The sequence below is a fragment of the Rhinolophus sinicus genome, linkage group LG03 (assembly GCF_036562045.2).
Source record: "Rhinolophus sinicus isolate RSC01 linkage group LG03, ASM3656204v1, whole genome shotgun sequence".
Taxonomy (NCBI): domain Eukaryota; kingdom Metazoa; phylum Chordata; class Mammalia; order Chiroptera; family Rhinolophidae; genus Rhinolophus; species Rhinolophus sinicus.
This window is the reverse complement of record NC_133753.1, coordinates 102,410,541-102,432,646: the sequence shown is the minus strand read 5'-3', so window position 1 is coordinate 102,432,646 and position 22,106 is coordinate 102,410,541. Positions and strand designations below refer to the sequence as shown.

General features: G+C 42.0%; 1 protein-coding gene across 1 annotated transcript; it reads left to right on the top strand.

Moving 5' to 3' along the window:
• Positions 1-1,137: 1,137 nt before the first annotated feature.
• Positions 1,138-15,312, top strand: BCL7B (BAF chromatin remodeling complex subunit BCL7B). Its single transcript, XM_019755011.2, has 6 exons — positions 1,138-1,363; positions 4,032-4,107; positions 10,243-10,339; positions 12,564-12,734; positions 13,913-13,992; positions 14,255-15,312. Exons 1-6 carry the CDS (start codon positions 1,272-1,274, stop codon positions 14,345-14,347), a joined length of 609 nt encoding a protein of 202 aa, XP_019610570.1. The 5' UTR covers positions 1,138-1,271; the 3' UTR covers positions 14,348-15,312.
• The last annotated feature ends 6,794 nt before the right edge of the window (positions 15,313-22,106 follow it).

Here is a 22,106-nt window from a genome sequence, read left to right as displayed (position 1 = left end):
GGCCTCTCACTAGCAGGACCACATATGCTTATGAAGCCATAATATTGGTCAATCACGAAAACGCTGAACAGTCACAGTCAGAGGCTGTGTCAAGTTCAGGGTTAATTAGGCATTTCTCTGGGGCACAAAGGAGGAAGTTTCTCTTGAGGTGAGAAAACCAGCCACTACAACCAATGCAAACTGTCACCCGCTTCCTTTGTCTCCTGAAACAGCTGTTACAGGACCCTCCCTGCATACTGCAGGCATCAATAAATCCCTGTCTGGTGGGAGCTGCACTGAAGATTCAACATTCACCCAAACATTTATTGAGCATCTACGTCTATGGACCCAGTTATGCCTTGGAGCAATTGCATCTACCCCTTTTTCATCAACTTCAAGGTCATTTCCCCCCACCCCCCAAACCTCTGGACACCCCTCAAGTAGATTAGGGTTGTCATAGTACCTTGTACTTCCCTTAGCCTAGCATTTATAAAATGGAATTTTAAATGCCTGTTTTCTGCTCTGCCTGTTCTACTAAACTAGAAGCTCTTTGAAAGCAGAAGCCTAGATTTTGTCCACAGCACATAGCCGTGTACATCGCAGGCATCATTTAACTAACAATTGCTGAATTAAATAAGGCAGTGATGGAGAGTGCTAAGTATGAACAAAGTGGAATCCTAGGAAGGCTTCTCGAGTTCGAAATGGATATTGGAAGAGTAAGCGGTCAGTTCATCAGGTGGTGAACAGGTGTGTGCAAGGTCAGAAGGCATCCTGAAGAAAGGTGTGAAATTTTCTGTGGTTGTAGCACAGCGGTATATCTGGGGAGCTAGGGCGCCAGACAGGAAAAGCAGAAGGAAAGATGACGTACAACCACGGTCCCATTAGGGTCAATTCCATTCAACACAGGTAATGGCAGCATCCCTGGCGAGAGGACAAAGGTGCTGACCTCCAAATCCCCTGGGAAAGAACCAGGTATCCCAGCGGCAGCACCTCGCATTTCACCAGGCCCACACCACAGCACATGCCGCCCGCCGTCTGCGCACCCCGGCCTGCCTGGGGGCCAAAGGGACTCCCCGGGCACCTAGCGGGGGACGCCCGGGGCGGGGCGCGCAGGCGCGCTGAGACCTTGAGCCCCAAGGGGCGGGCGGGTGCGCGCGCTTCCTCGCGCACGCGCGCACGGAGGGGGCGACGGCCGCGGTGACGCTGCTGCGGCGGGCGGGTGGCGGCGCGTGAGGCGCGATTCCCCGCGTCTTGGGAGCAGTGCCCGGGCCCCCGCCGTTCCCGCCGCCGCCATGTCGGGCCGGTCGGTCAGGGCCGAGACCCGCAGCCGGGCCAAGGATGACATCAAGAAGGTGATGGCGGCCATCGAGAAAGTGCGGAAATGGTGAGGGGTCGGGCCGAGGGTGCTGGCGGGGGTCCCTGGGCCAGGCCCAGAAGAGCGCCGGACTAGCGGACGGGATGGGAGCCGACTGACGGGCGCTTGGGGGGAAGGGGGAGCTGGAGAAGGCGGGAGGAGGGTGCAGCTAGCGTCGGCGTGAGGTCAGAGGGCGCACCGGCCGCGACCAATCAGTGGCTCGACCGACTCGTGGCCCCGCCCACCTGCGAGTGGGCTGTGCGTCTCTCCGAGGAGCTGCCGGCTTCCGGTCGTGCTGGTCAGAAGAGCGTTCCCCATCAAACCGGTGCAGGCTGTTTCCCCATGTCCTCCGGCTTCTGGAACCTTTGCGTTATGAACTGTCCCATATAACAGTAAACAGTCTGAATGTAACCCGCTGTCCAGAATGAGCGTTCTACGTATTGACTTTTTAAAGTTTGGTGAGAGGTTCTCCGTACCTACCTACCTGCCACGGGAAGGAAGCGTGGTCGTCGGAATCAAAACCTTCTCTTTCTCCTAATACCGGCCCGCACCCTGCGAGCCTGGTAGGCATTTTCGCTTGGAGCCCTGGGAGCTGTTAGTAGAGGAGTTGAGACCTACCCCTCGTTTGTAAACGGCTCATGTCACGTTCCTTGCGGGCGCCGGTTGACCGCCTATTTTGGATCAGGAACTCCGATGTATTTCTTATCACAGTTTCACAGCCAGTTATTTGCGCCAACTTTCTGAGTGCTTTTAACTGATTACTACTAATAATTTTAAAGGCCTGGAAGTTGTTAGCTCCCTCCAAGAAGCCTTCCTCTAGCCCTCCCGCCCCTCACCCTCCACCCCCTTTAGGGGCTTCGTTACCTTGGACTTGATTTGCGTGTTTATTTGTCCATTTCCCTACAAGATCAAGTTCCTTATCTCTATATCCAATGGCTTCGTATATAGTTGAGACCCATTATAAACATTAGTAAAATAGTCACGATTTTTCTTCCTCCACATCTGATTCTCCTAGGTTTTTTGTGAAACCTAAGAATCGGCACACTTTCTCTTCTGGTAGTCTCTGTCCCCACCAGTATCCTAGGCCAGATGACCATCCTCTCTCGCTCAGAACGGTACCAGCTTCCCTATGATCTTGCTTCCTTCAGTTCTTGCCCATTGTCTGGTCCTTCCCTCACATGCACTCAGAGTGATTTCATTTTTCTCAAGTGCAGATCTTATCACAGCACTCCCTGCTATGAAAATAATGCTCCAGTGACCTCTTCTTGCTCTTTCCCAGGACGCTGCCATCTTTAAGGCAGTTGGAGCCACACTGCCGTTCCAGCTGCCTGGTAGCCTTCCTCTGCCCTCATTTCCCTCTTGCCTTGTCAACTCCTAGCTCAGCTCAAAAGTTGATTCCTCCAGGATACATGTCAAGATCCCCAGTCTAGATAAGGCTCCCTTCATAGAATTTTCCACAATTGTGTTAGGTTGAACCATAAAACATTTCCTGTATTTGACTTTTTAACCTATAAAACTGGCAATCTGATATGGTTAAACCTAATGATTGACTAATTGTGACGTGAGTTGTATTATGTCTGTTTCCAACTGGAATGCAGGCTCTGTGAGGGTAAACACCTCATCTTGTTCCCTGTGTGCCGAGGACCAACCACAAGCTCTTTTATAGTAAATATTTGTTGAATAAAGGAGGAGATGGAGTGTCTTTTCCAGGAGTTAACTTCCAATATCCTGTCTTTAGTTCATTCTTTTTTCTGTTTCATCACGGCCTCTACATTTCTGTGATGTCATCATTTGCTGAACAGCATCATCTGTAGCAACACTTACTTCTTTTTGTAATCTCAAATTTGAACCTGAAACCTTCAGAAGTTATTCTTCAGGCTCCCCACCTCTGCTTGTCCGTAATTTTCTGCCTTATTTAAGACTATTACTTGCCTTTCCCTGGGTATGTGCCTGGGGGAAAAAAAAAGCTACTTGTTTTTTTAAGGCTTGTCTCAAAAGTTACTTCCTCTGTAAAATAAAACCTTCAAGCAGTTATTCCATGGCTTGGCCTTCACCCCTTTGAGGAGCCAGTGTAAGGCTTGCTTCTGTTAGCTTGAAGCAGCCTATCCTGCGATTAGTTTTAAATGGGGTCATGTTTCAACCCAGAGTTCCACAGGACTCATAGGAGTTCTCCCCTCCATGGGATATCCCAGTCTTACTGTCTTTTTGTCTTTTCTACTTCCTTGCCACCTTCAAGTATTACAATCATATCCTTATCTTTTTCATTCCTCTTGAGTTCCCAAGGTAGGGACCATATCTTACACATCTTTTATATCCTGCAGGACCTTGTGTAATAGGGCTTTGTAAGTATCAGTGGAATTGAATTAATTTTTGGAAAATAAGGAAGTGATGCCAGGTAGACACCTAAGTTTGAAAATGTGCTGGTACTTGATATTGGTGTAGTTTGTGAGCGAAAAAGGTTTTGGTACACTGCACGTAGGAAAGGTGGCAAGTAGAGAGTTCAGAGCCAAAGATATTTAACAGAATTTTTTCTGGAAGAGGTGATTTTGCACTGAAAGGTAAGGTACAATTTGACAGAGAAAGTTTAGAAGGCATTTAAGATTAAAGGAATAATCTGAGAAATAGGAAAGCACAAGTTATGAACAGAAAATCTATTTGATTTGTTTTATCAGTCCTAAGAAGTGTCTTTTTTTCCTAGGGAGAAAAAGTGGGTGACTGTGGGTGACACATCCCTTAGGATATTTAAGTGGGTTCCTGTGACAGACAGCAAAGAGGTAAGTGTGGAAGAAAATCCCAACAACAAAAAGGTACTGTTTTCTTTCTTTCTTTTTTTGATTGCCTCTTAATTATGAAGGAATTTATTTCTCCAGAATTGAGTTGACAATACTTCAAGGCATTCTGTCATTGGTCCACACAAGCTTCTTTTTATTCCCTTTCTTCAACCCATTCCTCTTTTCTACCGTGTTTCCCCAAAAAATAAGACCAAACCGGAAAATAAGCCATAGCATGATTTTTCAGGATGCTCGTAATATAAAATAAGCCCTAATGCGTCTTTTGGAGCAAAAAATTAATATAAGACCCGGTCTTATTTTCAGAGAAATATGGTAGGGCTCATTTTATATTACTAGCATCCTGAAAAACCATGCTAGGGCTTATTTTCCGGTTAGGTCTTATTTTCGGGGAAACACAGTAGGGCCTAGTGAACTACAGCCCAGGCCTGCTGCCTGTGATTGTCGTGATAGCTCAGTTGGAACTCAGCCATGCCCATTGGTTTCCTTACTGTGTGCATGCTTTTGAGTTACAGTGGCAGAGTTGAGTAGTTGTCATAAGACCTAATGTCCCGCAAAGTCTAAAATATTTATCTGACTTTGAAAATATTTGCTGACTCCTGCTCTTATCCAATTAGCTACCCACTGTAGTGTATTTTGTGTTTTATATGTATATATGCCTTTCTAATTCCTTTTTGATGGGTTTATTTGGACACCTGTGTATTCTTGAAAAATACATAGCATTGTTTCATATTGGTACTTAAAAATTTACATCTATATATAGCATTGTGCTATAAACCTCTATTTCTTCTCTTATTCAACCTTGTTTTTGAGAACTTGCCATATTTCTGTAATTGTAAATAGACTTAACTACCTTTGACTCTTGCATCGTATTCTCTTATGTACAGTGACCACATTTGTCTACACATTCTGGGTAATAAAACACCCTGATTGTCTCCAATTTTTTTCCTAATTGTTTTGAAAAATCTCAAATACAAAACATGCAGAAAAGTATATAAAACATAAATGTATAGAATAATGAATAAATATAAAGCTAATACCTTTGTCGAAAAAACTCAAGTCAAAAAATAGAGCATTGCCAACTCGCCCGGACGCCTCTGTGTGACTCTTCCCAGCATTCCGTTCCTCCTCTCTAGAGGAACTCACGCTCCTACCTTTGCTTTTCCTACCACTTCTCTAGTCATTGTAAACATTTTTAACTTTATATAAACAGCATCATGCAGTGTCTATTTTTGTGGGTCTTGCTTATTTTACTCAGTGTTATGTTTATAAAATTCACCATGTTGTCTTTGGAGCTGTTTTTTCCTTTTCGTTGCTATATGGAATTTCATTATAGGACTATATGGTAATTTATCTTTCCGATTCTCCTGTACATAGATGTTTGGGTTTCCTAGTTTGGGATACTAGGAGCAATGCTCCTCTGAATATTCTAATTCAGTATATGGGTCAACATGTGCATGAATTTTCCTAGGACATATTCCTAGGAGTGGAATTACTGGGTCTTAGTTAGGGTCTGCGTATTTTGATCTATACAGTACTACTTACTGTAGCTAATGCTAAACTATTTCCCAACGTGAGTGATTGTACTAATGTATGTTCCCACAACAATTATGAGAGTTCTCACTGCTCCAAATCCTCATCAAGAATTGATATTGTTAGACTTATATGTAAAGCTACCTCATTGTGGTTTTAATTTGATGACTCTATGTAATTATTAATGACAGTGAACACCTTTTCAATGTTTATTAGCCTTTTGGGTGTCCTCTTTTAGGAAGTGCCTATTTAAGTCTATTTGATTATAGTCTTTTTCTTATGACTTGTGGGAATTCTCTGTGTTCTAGACACAAATTCTTTATATACTACCCATACCTCTTTCCATTCCATGGCTTGCCTTTTACTCTCTTTATGCTGCCTTGAGTAACAGAAGTTTTTAATTTAATGTAGACAATATAATTTATATTTTTCTTTATAATTAATAATTTTAAATGTCTTAAGAAATCTCTTCTTAGAGGAACAGAAGTATGGGCTGGTGTTGTGATTCTGTTCCAAGAATCCCCAGGGACCTAGGGTCTTCCTTTAAAAAAATTTTTGTAGAGAGTAACGGCTCTATTCATTTTACTTGATTTTTGTGATAAAATATACATATCATAAAATTCACCATCTTACCCATTTAACAGTAGTGTTAAGTATACTTGTATTTACCTATTGTGCAACCAATCTCCAGAACTCTTCATCTTATAAAACTAAAACTATACCCATCAAACAACTCCCATTTCTCTGCTCCATTTTTGACCTTGTATCCCAAGGTCAAGCTCTAGCCCTTCATTCAGCACATTTAGATTCCAAGCAGCAGGAAGAGTGGAAGGATGGCAAGTGGTATTTTCATGAATTTAAGGAGTTTTCTAGAAGTTGCCTCAGGACATATATATATATATATATACTTACTATGTGTGTTCATAATAGTTTGTGGCACAGGAAGGCTGGAGAAATGTGACCACCTAAAAATTTTATTAATATGGACAAGGACTTCTATCATAATACACTTTATTTCTTTTTCTCTCTTTACCTCATGATGATGATAAGTTTTTTTCTTTTGATTTGAAAGTTCTTTTTTATTTTTCAATTGGCTACCTCTAACTTAGTAAGACTTATTGTTTTTCCCTCTAAAGCTTATCAAAATCTGTTCTCCCTCTGAACCTGATAACAGCCATAACACATTTTACCCGCCTCTAGTTTCCACCTCTCCCCCACTTCCATCCTTACCTTGTCCTTAGTTTTGGAGTTTTATAATAGATCAGATATTCAGTTCAGATATTTCAGTTTTTGCAGATATTTCTTGTTTTAGTCATTGCTTAATTAGAGTAAACATTACTAATTATTTAACCCATTGTACCTACTTATTATTTTTTTCAGATTCATTTCTCTTGCTGCAATACACCCTTGATGAGTTTTGTCAGAGGGCTTTTCTAGAAAAAACTTTCTGAAAATATGTTTTTATTCCTGAAAATATTTTTGTGTTACTTTCATGTTTAGTTGATTATTTTACCTGTATATGAAATCCTGTGTTCAAAATTACTTTCTTTCAGCATTTTGAAATTATTACTTGATTGTTGTGCTTCTGGTGTTGCTGTTGCTGATGGCAGTCTAATTCTTGATACTTTCTAGGTGATCCTCTTGTATTTCTGGAAACTTGTAGAATTTCTTGTCTTTGATCTCCCAGGACTTCTGTAAGACTGTCCTGCAACGTTCACATCTAGCGTCTTTGTTTTTGAACTTTTCTCATTTGTTTCATCTCTGTCCTTTCCTCATGTATTCTGATTTTTCAACCCAGTTTTTTCTTCAGTATCTATTTCTGCTGTTAAACTCATTCATTTAATTTTTATTTTGAACAATTACATTATTCATACCAAATTTCCTCAATTGGTTCTTCAGGACAACTTTCTAGTATCACTATCTTTCTGAGTAGACATATTATGTTCTATTTAAATTCTTCTGTCCTGTTATCATTCTGGGATAGCTTGTTCTGTTCATTGTCTTTCTCATGGTGCTGTTTTCCTCCAATATCTGGTTAGTTTTTTTCTGTGCACTGATCTTTTATTCCCTTAGGACTCTGTGCTGCCTTGGCTAGTAATATGTAACTGAGCAGAGTGTGTAGGCCTCAGCTCTGGTTCTCTCTCTTCTAAAGGAATTTAAGGGATGGGGTTATAGCCTCAGGATTCAGCCTTTCCCTTTCCCCTCTCCCATCTTCCCCTGCCTCCCAGGGAACTCCCTAGTACCAATCTTCTCTGTGCCACCTTTATATAGGAGCAATATCCTGCCTTATCGTTGCCAACCAAGCCCAAGGAGCTGGTGGGGGAACATTAGGAGGGCTCTGGAGCCACCCTTTATTCTTCATGCAGCCCTGGCTCCGGTAGTGCCATCACCCTGAAGGCCCAAAGGTCAGGCAGCACATTTCTTGGGTAGTCTGTATATGTGGGGGAAGGACCCTGCCCCAACTCATTTCTCCCGTATGAGTCTCTGGCCCTTTCCTGTTTCAGGTTCTCCCAGGACTCAGCTCCCTTTGTCTCTCCTGAAGGCTTTGTCAGTGTTTGTGTCAGTTTGCAAGCTGAGCCTGAGGTCTGTCAGTTGGGCCTCCAGTGGTTCGTGGTAGTGTGCCATCTTTGAAGGTTGGAAAAGGATGAAATTGGTAAAGAAAGTGATGTAAAGGATACAGGGAGTGGGCCTGCTGATGGGAGAGTAAATTGGCCCAAGCTTTAGACAGGTCGAGTTGACCATATATGTACATTTAAAAGCTTTCAGTGATGGATGTATTGATTCACTAGATTCACATTGTATACATACATCAAATCACCACAATGTACACTTTAAATATCTTACAATTTTATTTGTAAGTTATTAACTCAGTACAACTTGGGGTTGGGGGAGGCTTTCTAAACATTTAATCCCTTTGATCTAGAAATTTTATCTCTAGGGATTTATCCTCAGGAGATAATCCTGATGTGTGTAAGGTACATCGACAATGGTGAGCGTTACAGTATTGTTCACAGTATTTAAACATTGCAAGCAAAATAAAGATCTTATGGTAGAGAATTTATTAAGTTATTGTGCACCTGCATCTTGTAAAGCTGTGTAACCTCTATAAAAAGGCTGTTGTGGAAGATTATTCAGGGGCATTATAGGAAAATGTTGTTAATGTGGTGAAGGAGGGAAGGGGAAGCAAGTTATATACTGTATCATGATCCATTTTCACACACGTATGTGTAGGTTGTCTCTGATTGTACAGGCGATTTTCATTTCTTTTTCTGTATTTCCAGAATTTTCTATGGTGAATGTGTATTTTCCATGAACACAGAACCATTAAAGATAAATGAGAGATCAGGAAAAAAAATAACGATAAAACCAAATGTTGGCCCGGGTGCTGTGAAACTAGTACACCAACTATATGGCCACCATCCTTTTAGAGAATGGTGGGGTACAGTATATTTCAAGAAAAATAATATGTTTGTATGTTCTGATCTAGAAGGAGTTTTTTTTGTATATTTATCTGAATGAAATAATCCAGAAAAAAGTGAAAGTTGAGCATTGTGGCTTTATTTCTAGTAGCAATAAATAAACTCAATCCTAAATAAGTTAAAGCTAGATGTCCAGTGGTTGGGAAGTGATTATGTGAAATTGTGGCATATGGAATATTATGCAGCTATTAAAAATCAGGTTTATGTAAGTTATGTAGTAAAATGGCAAAGTGTAATTAGATTAAAATTCTATCTGCACAGAAAAAATGAAGGGAAAAACATTCATAAATGTATACAGTTGACTTATTGCAGAGATAGGATTGAGAGTTACAAACAAAAACTGAGTTGTATTACTAGTACAATGCATGTACAATAAATGGACATTATAAACAGTATGAATTAGTGAATTTGAGATTACTCAGTTTAAACTTTTGGCTGTTGGGATGCTCTCATCCGCAAATTTCCTTTCCTGTGGGCTTGTTTGCTGCAAGCCAGTGCTTACCTTCCCACTGTGATTTCCCTACACGTGTAACCTACTCCTACTTGAAAGAAATAATGTTAATAGGCAAAGGTTGACGTGGAGTGATCATTTTTAGTGGACAGGGTTCATTGGTCAGGAATAGAGCTAGCAGGGGCCCCTTTGTCCCGTAACTTCTTGCATTACATGTAAGTGATTCCTTCCTCTGTCCAGTCGGAGGTCCATTCTTTCACTTATTATTTCTTGCTGTGCTACTAAAATAGGAATCTTTCTTAGATGAGTATTTTGTGTTTCTCACTCGTCCACATTGGGAAGGGTTGAATAGAGGCTTCTGATTAGGGCAGAAAGCAGAAGAGTACCACAGGGAGCTCTAGTGGAAGCATATGTATCTGTCTGTCACTTTTGATTAATGATATTAGCGCTGGAAAGGTCCATTTTACAGATAGAGACACTGAGGCTTGGGGACACCTTGTCTAGGATTTTGTTACTCCTTGGGCCCTGGATTCTGAAGCCGCTGTCATTATTCCTGTTCAGTCCTAATCCAGACCTCTGTGGTGTCTCAGCACCATTTTCCCTCTCTGTGAGTCTCCTGCTTGGCTCTGTCATATTCCTCTGTTTTTCCTTTTCTAGAAAGAAAAGTCAAAATCGAATGGTTCAGCAGCCCGGGAACCTAATGGCTTTCCCTCTGATGCCTCAGCCAATTCCTCTCTCCTCCTTGAATTCCAGGGTGAGTTGCATCCATATGCCTTCCTTGCAGGAAAATGAAAACTTAGATGAACCCACTAATAATAATAGTTCTATATATCATTTCAGTGCCTACTGTTTTGCTGGTATCTTTCTCGGCACTTTACTAGGGCAGTCTTTTCATTTAGACCTCACGATAACCCTGCAAGACAGATGATAGTATCCTCATTTTCCATTTAAGGAAACAGGCTCAGAGAGGTGAAGTTATTATGCCTCAAGTCACATAACTAGTAAGTGGCAGACCTCTCGTTAGTTCCTGGTTTTCTGGATCAGAAGCTCTTTTCTTAGAGTGTGTATTTTATGATAGTGCCTTAGAGTAGGCCGCCCAAAGCCAAGGCATCTGCATGTCTACTGTTGGCATAAGTTCTGCCTTCTAGACCAATCTTCAGTAAACATCCTGCCTGTGTCAGCACTGCATTCGTATTGTTACCTTTTACACCTATGTGGCATTTACTATTTGTAAAGCACTTTCACTTCAGTTTCTCGTTTTTATCCTTACATCAACCTGTGAAATAAACCGGGCAGTAATCATCATCTCTAGTTGTGGAAACTGATGCTTGGAGAAGAAAAGTGTTTGCCTAGGCTCAAAAATGACAGAGCTTTATTCTTTTTACAATAAAATGCAACTTCCATTTTAGCATAGAAGATAGGTCTTTGTAAAGGTCAAGACTAGAAAGGGGTTATGATTTACTCTTCAAGACTAGACTGGGAGTGTGCAGGTGTCCCCTCCCCACCTTTCTCCTACCCTCTCCCCGCCCGGGTCAGTGTGATACAGGAAGAGTACAGGGGAAAGGTTGTAGCTACGTGTGGGGTGTTCAATAGTCATAGGGCTCTGGGAGACAAGCGAGGCTCCATTTTCTCAGTCTGCCCACCGTCTCATCCTTTTCATTCAGTGAACAGTTAAGGCACTTTTACTATGTGCCAGGTACTATGCACAAGAGATTCAAGGACCAGTAAGCCACAGCGCCTACCTGCACAGAGTATAATAGAAGGAAACCGGTGTGTAAAATAATACAAATATAGGTGCACACAGGATACAACAAGAGCATAAAAGAGAGAGTGGTCGTTTCCACCCAAGGGAGCCTGGGACGTGGCTCCGCGGAGGACGTGATGCTTCAGCTCAATGTTGGCCTACACGGGGGCTTTCCAGGAAGACTGGAAAGAGCAAGTTATAACAGACACCTGTGCACAAAGCCGCTCTTGCTCAGGTCCAGCTTGGCTAGAAGCAAGGGTGTGTATGAACTAAAAACAGGCAGTGAGCCTGGAGATCAGAAAGGACTTTGTATGGCGTGCTAGGGCCACCTTGTGCCTGCCTGGAGAAGCAGTGGGCTTTGAAACATATCCTTTAGGCACAGGGAGCCATGGGAAGGTTTAGAAAGATGGCGCTGGCAGCAGTGTGAAGTACAGTTGGGAGGACATGGGGCTGAAGGAAGGGCAGTAGGGCACTGTTGCTGGAGACCAGGCCAGAGATAATGAGGCCTGAACTCAGGCAGCAGGAGAAGAAGGAGTGAACGTAAGTGACAGAGCAGAAGGGTGGATCAGATTCGGTGACTGGAGGACGGGTGCCGGAGGAGAGGGAGAGGAAGGAGTAGTGGACTCCTGTGTTTCCATCTTAGGTGGTGACTTTAAGCCTTCAGACAGCTTCCCAGGTGGGAACCCCGTGGTCCTGGAGGTGTCAGGGGGAGCCTGGGCTGCGGAAAGGCCTGAGCTGAGGACCTCCAGTCACCACCCTCCTCTTTTACGTAGCTGAGAGTGCCAGGCAGATTTGATCGTTTTCTACACATCTTGTGTTGTGAGAAAGGTTGAGAGGCACAGCTACGTCCCTCTGGGCGACTAGACAGTGAGAAAATACCAGGTCTAAGCTATAATTGGTGGGTAATAAAGGATTAATAACTATATCCCGACCTTCCTGAAATATATATGTTGCATAAACTTAAAGAGTCTAGCTGCATGTGGTGCTTAGAATATGTGTCGTGAAATAGAAGGTGCTTAAATTAATCAGCTTAGACTTTGTTGCTACTTTGCAGTGCATAGAAGCCCTGTGAGTGTGTGCCTTCGGGTCAGGGTGCATCTCCAGCAGTGATCTCTGTATCCGGCATGTCCATGGCTGCCTGAGGAGATAGAGCAGGCCCTTGGCTCTATACTGTGTTACTCTCAAGGAAAAATGACCGCCCTCAGCTGTTGCCTTTGTTATGTTTGGTTTTCAGATGAAAACAGCAACCAGAGTTCTGTGTCTGATGTCTATCAACTCAAGGTGGACAGCAGCACCAACTCGAGCCCCAGCCCCCAGCAGAGCGAGTCCCTGAGCCCAGCACACACCTCCGACTTCCGGACAGATGACTCCCAGCCCCCGACCCTGGGCCAGGAAATCCTCGAGGGTGAGTCAGTGGACCCAGGATGAGTATCAGTTGACCCAGGAAGAGCACCTCTTGCTCTTGCCTTTTCTCTTCAGAGTAAGAGGTTAGAGAAAGTGATGCAGAGCGTGGCGGCCTCAAGCCATTTGTTAACAATTTTGGCTGTTTTGGGGAATGGTTGTATTTTTCCCTCCTCACAGAATGAAGGAAGAAAACAAGCAACACAGCTGAGTGTCAGGCTCTGTGTGAGGCACTTTTTGTATTTGATTCTGGGACAATTCTCTCCCAAACCCGATGAAATAGCAGCTATTCTATTGTCTCCATTTTACAGATGAGGAAGTGGAGTCTTAGGAAGGTTAAATTGCTTACCCAGGATCACGTAGCTAGTAACTGGTGGAACTGGGTGTCTCCGATTTCATTCCTTCTAACTTTGAGTTCATGCCCTTTGCATTATATCCTGCGAATTTCTTCTTTTAATACAGGTAACCCCCATAAAACACGGCACTCCTATCACACAGTTTCTCTCTAACACGGTTTGAGAATTGGGGGAAACCCTCATACCACACGGCATCCTAGAACACGGTTTCACTCTAACACGGTTTGAAAATTAGAGAAATCTCCAAACAACACGGAGCATAATAAGAGCTTTTAAGAGCAAAAAATATCTCATTCGAAATTTTTCATTCAAATGTGGATGTCATACCAGATTTGACTGCAGAATTTTCAAAATTTATTAGAATTTTAAATCCATTTTGTTCGTGGAGTATTAAGCTCAGAGGATGAAGATATCTTGTCAAAAAGAAATCACCCTCGGTTAATGGTGCTTAGTAGTGATGATGAAGAAAACATTATTTAATACACATTAATGTGTTATACTTTTGGTGAAGATTGCTTTAATAAAGATATTTCTCTTAATTATAAAAATATAATAGTATGTTTTTTTAATTTTTGGAACCTAACCCCCTTTTTTGTACTAGTTCTTTGTTTCGTATAACACGGATTCGCATAATGGTGTTTTTAGGACCCTAACAACCGCGTTACACAGTGGTTGCCTATACATACTGATTCTCTGGCAGTATTGCCTCTTTACTAAGGCACCTCCACATAGCTGCTGGGAAGGCTCCACCAGCTTGAGGCAGATTCTGTAGGAGCCTCCCACCTCAGGAGGCCCTGCAGTTATGCTGACCTTGCTGCTTTTTCAGAGCCCTCGCTGCCTGCCTCAGAAGTTGCTGATGAACCTCCCACCCTCACGAAGGAAGAACCAGTTCCACTGGAGACACAGGTAAGGAGGCACTTTGGGTTTCCCAGTTTCTAAGAAAAAAGGAAGGAGTCTGTTGCTGTGAATTGTACCTATGGCCTTGAATATGCTATAGTAGCGTGGGAAGGCAGCATGGGAAACTGGTGTCCCCAGGTCACAGGGTAGGGGAAGACGTTTGGTTATCTGCGAGAAGGTTGGTATCCGGCTTCTGGTTTGTAATGAGGGTGAATGGAAGGTTCTGGTTCAGAGGGATGGCCCTGTAATTCCATGCTCTGGCTGTTCCTAGATTACTGAGGAAGAGGAAGACTCAAGTGCTCCACCCCTGAAACGCTTCTGTGTGGACCAAGCCGCAGTGCCGCAGACAGCGTCAGAAAGCTAGCACCATCCTGGTGCCCCAGCCTCTTGGCCCCCTGCTTCTATTTATTGCGTCTGGTTCTGACCGTGCTGTGTGGCTGGGGTAAGGGCAAGCCCTGGGGTCCAGAGCCTGCACATAGGAGCCTTCTGGGCTGGAAGGCTGCCAGAGGACTTGGGGCTGTAGCATCATCTTCCTGTCCCCGGCACCTGTGTCTGCTTGCTCCTGAGAAGAAGAGCTCATGTCCTTACTGCACCCCAAGTAGGCTGGGGCGTCAGCCATCCCCAGGTTCATCTGTCACCACCAGGTAGCAGTCTCTGCTCTAGAGCCTCTGGACCGAGCTGCTGGCACTTCTACAAGAGGAAAGAGATGTGGAAGGCACCCCTGGAGAGGAGAGGGCCTGGAGTTACTTGAACTTGAATGGCGACTGTAGACTCATGGACTTTCATAGTGCTGGGTGCCCTGTAGGCTGCTGTTGGAGAATGCCTGGGCAGAGACTTTGGAGGGAAGGGGCTTTCCTCCAAATGAAGGCAGAAAAGTCCATGTAGATCTCTTGCTGTCCTGGCACTTCTGCCCATTCCTGAGGTTATCCTGCCTCACATGGGCTCTCTAGCTGCTGACAGTTCTTTGCCCCCCACCGTAACCATTCCCTTCCCCCAACACACACACACACAAACGCAGCTTTCCCTGTTTTCACCTGTACATTTCATTCCAGCGTGCCTCATCTCCTACTATGGTCCCCAATACTCATGCCACAGACTCTGCCCCAGCAAGCATTTAAGGTCTGATAACAGTACCTGTCCTCCACAGTACTCCTTCAGCTCAGACTTTCTAGAAAGTTCCCTTTTCTTTGAAATCTGCATGTTTAATTGAACTTTGTGATTTTATTTTTTGTTTTGAAAAAGTTTAAGAAATGGAAATGGGCAACAGTGAGTGAAGACATATTTTAGCACTGAATAGAATATTTTTAAAATTAAACTATTTGAAATATGTCTCGTTGGTATCTGAATATTTTACTCTTGAAGGTTGTGGGGGTGGGGGGTGGGGGTAATGGTGGCTGAGTGCTTGTGAAGTCACTGTGGGCTGGGCTCTGCCGATTGTCTTATTTCCAGAGTGACTTTCTGATGAAAATGATTTGGATATACCCTTTGAAGTTGTCATGTTGTCAGATTATACTTCTGTCCCTGTGTACACTGAATACTTATTTTCCACAGTTCCAGGTCCTTAGGAAGCATTCGTGAGTTCTTTTTTTTTCTTCTACTTTTTAAAAATTATGGCAAAAGATATATAACATAAAATTTATCATTTTAACCATTTTATAGTGTACAGTTCAGTGGCACTAAGTACATTCACAATATTGGGCAATCAACATTGCTGTCTAGCTCCAAACTTTTCATTGCCTCAAACAGAAACCCTGTACCCATTAAGCAGTCGCTCCCCACTTGACTCTTCCCTGAGGCCCTGCAATCACAAATCTGCTTTCTCTCTGTGAGTTCCTGTTTTGCTCCTGGTTCCTAAAGAAAACAGAATCATGGTTGAAAATAATTCTACATTCTATACGTTCAAGAATTTCATTTCAGGGGCGGCCTATTAGCTCAGTTGGTTAGAGTGCAGTGCTCTTAACAACAAGGTTGCTGATTCAATCCCTACATGGGCCACTGTGAGCTGCGCCCTCCACAACTGGATTGAAACAACTACTTGGCTTGGAACTAATGGGTCCTGGAAAAACACAAATAAAAGTAAGAAAAAAAAAATGGAGGGACCACAAAGAAGAAAAAAAAAGAATTTCATTTCTTCAAATACTTTCAAAAAGTATTTCCTAAAGTGATTCCTTATTTCTCGCAGGGGTTCCAGGTATCTTGGACGAGACTAGAATCCAAGTTCTGCCCTGTTTTGTCATCCTGTTTTTTTTTTTAATATGTACTGTCAAGTTGTCAAATGTCACAGTTATTAGAATTGTATGTGGTACATAAAATGTTTTAATGTGTGTTTTTTTTTTTTTTTTTTTTTTAATGTGTTTTTAAACAAAGGAAGTTATGGAAAGTATAATGACTATGATAAAAAGAACAGGCAGATTTAGAAAAGAACCAGAGTTTCTGTAAACAGAATTATTGAAATCAAGCGTCCCAAAAGGTAAGCAGGAGAGAAAACGAACAAAGGGAGATGGCAGTTGGCATCTGTGGTCACTTCGTGACCAGGTGTGAGGACTGGGAGGAATGCTTTCCCTTGGGGGTGATGGACTGGCTCGGGAGCTGGACCTCTCCAGGGAACTACATAGAGCACAGTGTGGTAGGTACTGGGGTAGAGCCCACGAAGGAACAAGTAAGATGATGAAAAATGTGTAATAGAAACCGTTCTCTTCTTTCATTGACTTCCACTTTACCATCACTTCATTGATATTCTGAGAAATGCAGGCTAGCAGTCTCCACTACCATCCCAGAATCTTGGTGCATAAGGATTAGGAGAGGAGTAGGAAAAGAGAAGGGAAAAGGTCTAGGAATGACCATAGTTACTCACAACTTGTAAGTTCCCTCTGGGTAGCGGTAGGCCCAATGCATATGCACATTTGAAGTATTAAGAAAATACATTTTAATTTATATTCTTTAAATATGAATAAGCACTAAAAAGCAATAGAGCTTGTTGGATTTTTGCACATGAGAATTTTGGAGTATGCAGAAGGTGAGTACATGGGAACAGATTTACTCATCATCTTGGAAAATGGTATTTATTTTACAAACATTTATTGATAACATATCCTGGGTCCTCTGTAAGGTTCAGCTGGTAGACACATGGTCTCCACCTTTCTGAGGTAGAGAAGCTAGTCAGGAGTCTGTGCAGTGGGGGTGGTGAGGATAGGCTACTGTCAGGGCTCAGAGAAGAATCTTGGAGGCTTAGTGGTCCCAGAAGGTTTATAGAAGAGCTGGCAGTTGAGGCTGGGCCTTGAGAAATTTGGATGTGAGGAAAGACTACTTTGGGCAAAATAGCATGAGCAAACAAATGGGGGCCGTGAGGCATGGGGTGTGTGTGGGGAGCAACTGGGGAATTGGGTGTCTATTTTTACAACTTTGTATTTTGAGAACTTTCAAAACTCCAAAAGTTGAAAGAGTAGTTCAATAAGCTATGTAAACCCTTCACTTAGATTCAGCCGATTATTATCATTTTGCCACATTCGCTCTATATTTCAGTACGCATTTTTTCTTTGCTTGAAAATAGGTCGCTGTCATTCTGACTCCTTAGACCTAAATGCTGGTCTCTCCTAAGAATAAGGACATTCCCCAACATGACCAGAGTATCATTGTCGTACCCAAGAAATTTAACAATGATAATATTTAATCTAAACACGGTCAAATTTCCCAAACTGTCCAGATAATATACTTTATAGTAATTCCCCACACCCCCAGATTCAGGATCTAATCTGAGAGCACACATAACATTTAGTTCTCATGTCTTTCTAGTCTCGTTTTAGAACCGTTTTTGGGAGGTGAATGGATAGATTTCTTTCATATCAACAATATTTTTGAAGGGTCATGGTGGTTATTTGTAGAATGTCCCATAATCTGGACTTGTCTTTTAAGGTTGTCAGGTTAAATGGTTTTGGCTAGAATACTGCAGAGGTGATGCCTTATATTCTCATTGCCTTATATTAAGAGACACTTATTGTCCTTATTGTCAGTTTGTTCCATTACTGGTGATGCTGAGTTTGATCACTTGGCTAAGGTGGTGCGGGCCAGACTATTCCACCTTTAGGGTGCATTTACATAAATAATCTGTAGGGAGTGTTAACCTTTCGCCCAGTGATTTTAGCATCCATTGACGACCTATTTCCGAATCAATTACTTCATTGGAGGTTGCAAAATGGTGATTTTTCTAAATCTTTTTATATTCATTCACTCATTGTCAGCCTTCTGTAAATAACAGATTTCCCTTGTCTTTCACTTCCGTTTCTCCTTTTCTCTCTGAATATTATGACTGGCTCATGGATTCTCTTAATATTCAATGTGTATTATATTAAATCCATTACTGCCATTTTTCTTTTTGTACTGTCATTTTCTAAAATGTTCAAATTGTCCTAGATTCAGCTAATTAGAATCCCTTCACGCTGGCTCTTGTGTCCTTTTGACATGGCCCCATCATTATTTGAGCAGTTCCTTACTATCAGGCCCAACAAGATATTCCTGTCTTAACTTGAACTTTACTAGCCCCAGTCATTTTTCTTAGGAGCTTTAGATCTTTTCAGTGGGGTATTTAGAAACCTAGACAAACCTGGTTTTGCTGAAGAGTAAGGAGTCTGAGGGATGTCGTAGACAGATTGAAGACAGATTGTGGAGGGCCTTGAAGGTCAGGCCAAATAGTTTGGTTTTATTCTGTTGGCTTTAGAGAGCCAGCCATTGGAAGCCAAGAACAGGGGAGTTGACATAGTGTAGCAAGATGCCATGGAAAGGAAAGAGGGAGGCAGGGGGACAAGTTGGAAGGACATTGCCCTCCTGATGCGTTTGCATGTATTGAGAGAAGACTTAGAGTTCTGTCAGTTTGGGGATAGAACAGGCAGTGACAGAGGAAAACAGTAATAATAAACTGAAGCAAACAATGGAAAACAAAAGAAGAAAGATCTAATCAGTTCACCATGTGGATCATCTGCGAATAATACATAATCATAAACTATACACTGAATTTTGATTTAACTGATTACAATATAATTGTTTTGGGAATATTCTTAAATATGTGTGTGGTGTTTCTTGGGGAAGAAGACGGCTAAATCCTCATCTTCCATTGAGGATTTCAAATTAAAACTGAAAAACTAAAACATAGCATTACGTATATTACTTAGAAATATGGAGATAAATGCCAGAGGAAACAGCTTAACAAATTGAAAGTGGCTGCCCAGGCTACTAGGAAGTGGATGGGGAGAGTGCTGCAGGGCTGCTTTTCGAAGAACTATTTGGTTTTTTAAACAATTTATGCTCGTATGTTCCCTTCTTGGAGCTACGTATGTTCATTTTACCATGAAAAAAACTATAGTTTAAAACATATATAGTTTATAAAAATAATATAGTTTAAAACATTTTAAAAGAAGGAAGTCATAGTTTTGGTCAGAAATAATAAAGGCTTGAAGTAGGATGCTGGAGGGATGGCAGGAAGGGGGTAGTTCAAGATCTTAGGCAGATAGAATTGACACTACAGTAGTCCCCTTTATCCACGGTTTTGCTTTCCGTGGTCTTAGTTACCTGTGGTCAGCCATGGCATGAAAATATTAAATGGAAAATTACAGAAATAAACAATTCATAAATTTTAAATTGTATGCCATTTGGGGTAGTGTGATGAAATCTCATTCCATTCTGCTCCCTCCCACCCAGGACATGAATCACCCCTTTGTCCAGTGTCGCCACGCTGCACTATACCTACTCCTCAGTCACTTAGTAGCTTTCTCTGTTATAAGATCAACTGGCTGTAGCACAGTGCTTATGTTCAAGGAACCCTTATTTTACTTAATAATGGTCCCAAACCACTGGAGTAGTGATGCTGGCAATTTGGATATGCAAAGAGAAACGTAAAGTGCTTCCTTTAAGTGAAAAGGTGTGTATATATAGAAAAAAACAGGAAATGTTAAAGAAAACTTTCATGACTGAAAGCTTTTCCAGCAGAAAGGGTTTATTCAGCTAAATCCTAGACAGAAAAAGGACTAGGTTCTGGAGTATGAAGTCTACACCACAAACATCAGGGCTAGACAAAGAAGACAACATGTCCACCGTCCTGGATTTGATGGGCTCTTTTATGCAAAGTTTGGAAAACAAAGATGTAAGTTGTTTTGAAAGAATTTACATTGGCTATAAATAAAAGAGGTGGGAGAAGGGGAAGTGGGGCCAGTTCTGGGATAGGTTGATAGTCCATAAGGAAGAAGTGTTTGCTCCTGGTTGTGGGCAACAGTCTGGAAAGTTCTGCCTAGGCAAGAAGTGGAACTGCCTGTAGCCAGCTAATCAGCTATTCTCTTTAGATAATGGAGGAAATAGCCACCTGGAAGTTATTTCAAAGTTTCAACACATTCAGGAATGTAAGCAGTATTTTGTTGGTCTTGCCCCTTGCAGTTATTAACCGATTAACCTCTCTTGTCTCATTTCACCCCCAGGCCTGCTGTAATTTAATTTAAGACATCTCAGAATTTTCTCCATATATATAATATTATACATATATATTATATATATTGTTATATATATTTTATTATATATAATATATAATATATATTATATATTATATTTTATATATGTATATAAAATATACATATATTATATATTATATTTTATATATGTATATAAAATATATATATGGTTCAGTACTAGCTGCAGTGTTAAGCATTCACTGGTGGTCTTGGGACGTTTCCCTGTGGATAAGAGGGGACTGCTGTATCTGGTTGACCCTATGGCTGTGGAGCTCAATCGAGGTCAAGGCTGAGCCTGCAAGTTTGTGAGGAAGGTACGGCTCTTAATAGAAATAAAATACTCAGAACAGATGATAGAGGGACGGAAGATAGTAAACTGTGGGTTTGGGATGTTTTGAGTTCTAGGAACCAACAGGACAGGTGGGAAAAGACCAGCCAGGAGCTGAAACTGTGTAATCAAGGATTTGTGTCTGCATCAGTAAAGGATGGGTGTGTGGCGGGCATAGTTCCATGTGACACAGACCACAAATATGGGCCCTGCTTGCTGAGCTCATGTCATAGAACTACCCAGTGGAGATCTGCATAGGGAAATGTGCTATGCTTCCTTACATAGTGTTACTCCTGCAGCTAAGCAGTCACAGTTGACTTTGAGCAGTAGAAGCACACATTTTAATCTCTGCCCTTTATTATCATTTATTCAAACGTTGGGAGAGAAAACACATTGAACAACAAATTTTGCTAAAATTATGATTTAAAAAACCCTGAGAGTGCAGTGAAAGCTGCCTTTTCCCGATTGTTCCCATGGGCTGGAACAATCGGGAAAAGGCATTATTAGGAAGACTGGGATTCAGATAGAGGAGGAAGAAGTACACTTCTGGCAGTGGGGAATAAGCATAGTGAATTCTGGGAATTAGGAAGTGGTGCGCTTGGGGCTTGGTGAGAGTTAGGCACTCAAAGACTGGATGGGAGAATAAACTCAGAAAGGTTTTGTTGGCAACAGGAGTCAATGAAACTACTACAACAGGAAACTGACAGTTGTGTTAACTTAGTCTCTCTACCTCCCCCTTTTTTTCACATCTTCAGGACAAGATGTTAAAATCTTGTGTTAATAATCAATTCCATTGTTTGTAAACTTGAGCCAGAGAAATGGCACACATCCACCAAGCGAGAGTCACATTAAGTTTATTTTTTATATTGTAAAACTAATATAGCATAATCACTATAGAAAATGAATTGAAAAACATAAAACAATTTAGAATAAAACCAAACATAATTCCACCTCTCCAATGTAACCAGTTCTTTATTTGAGGAGACCATTATCAACTCCTTATTTTGGGGCTCCCGTTGATAAGCTGTGCTCACAAATCTCCACCTCCACCTTCCACTTCTGGCTTCAGAATTTCCAACTGTGTTCTGGATGGCTCTCCGGGGTGTCTGGTTTTTGTGGCTGAAACCGAGCCCATCACTGATTCTCCGATTCTAGCTCTCTAACAATACTAGGGCTGGACTCCAGCGTGCATTGGCTCCAAGGGCTGGAACAATTACGTTGCTCATTCTCCGGTGCAATTAGATGCTTGTTTTGAAATATCAAATTTTCCCCCAAATTTGTTTCTTAATGTTTTTGGAGTCTGC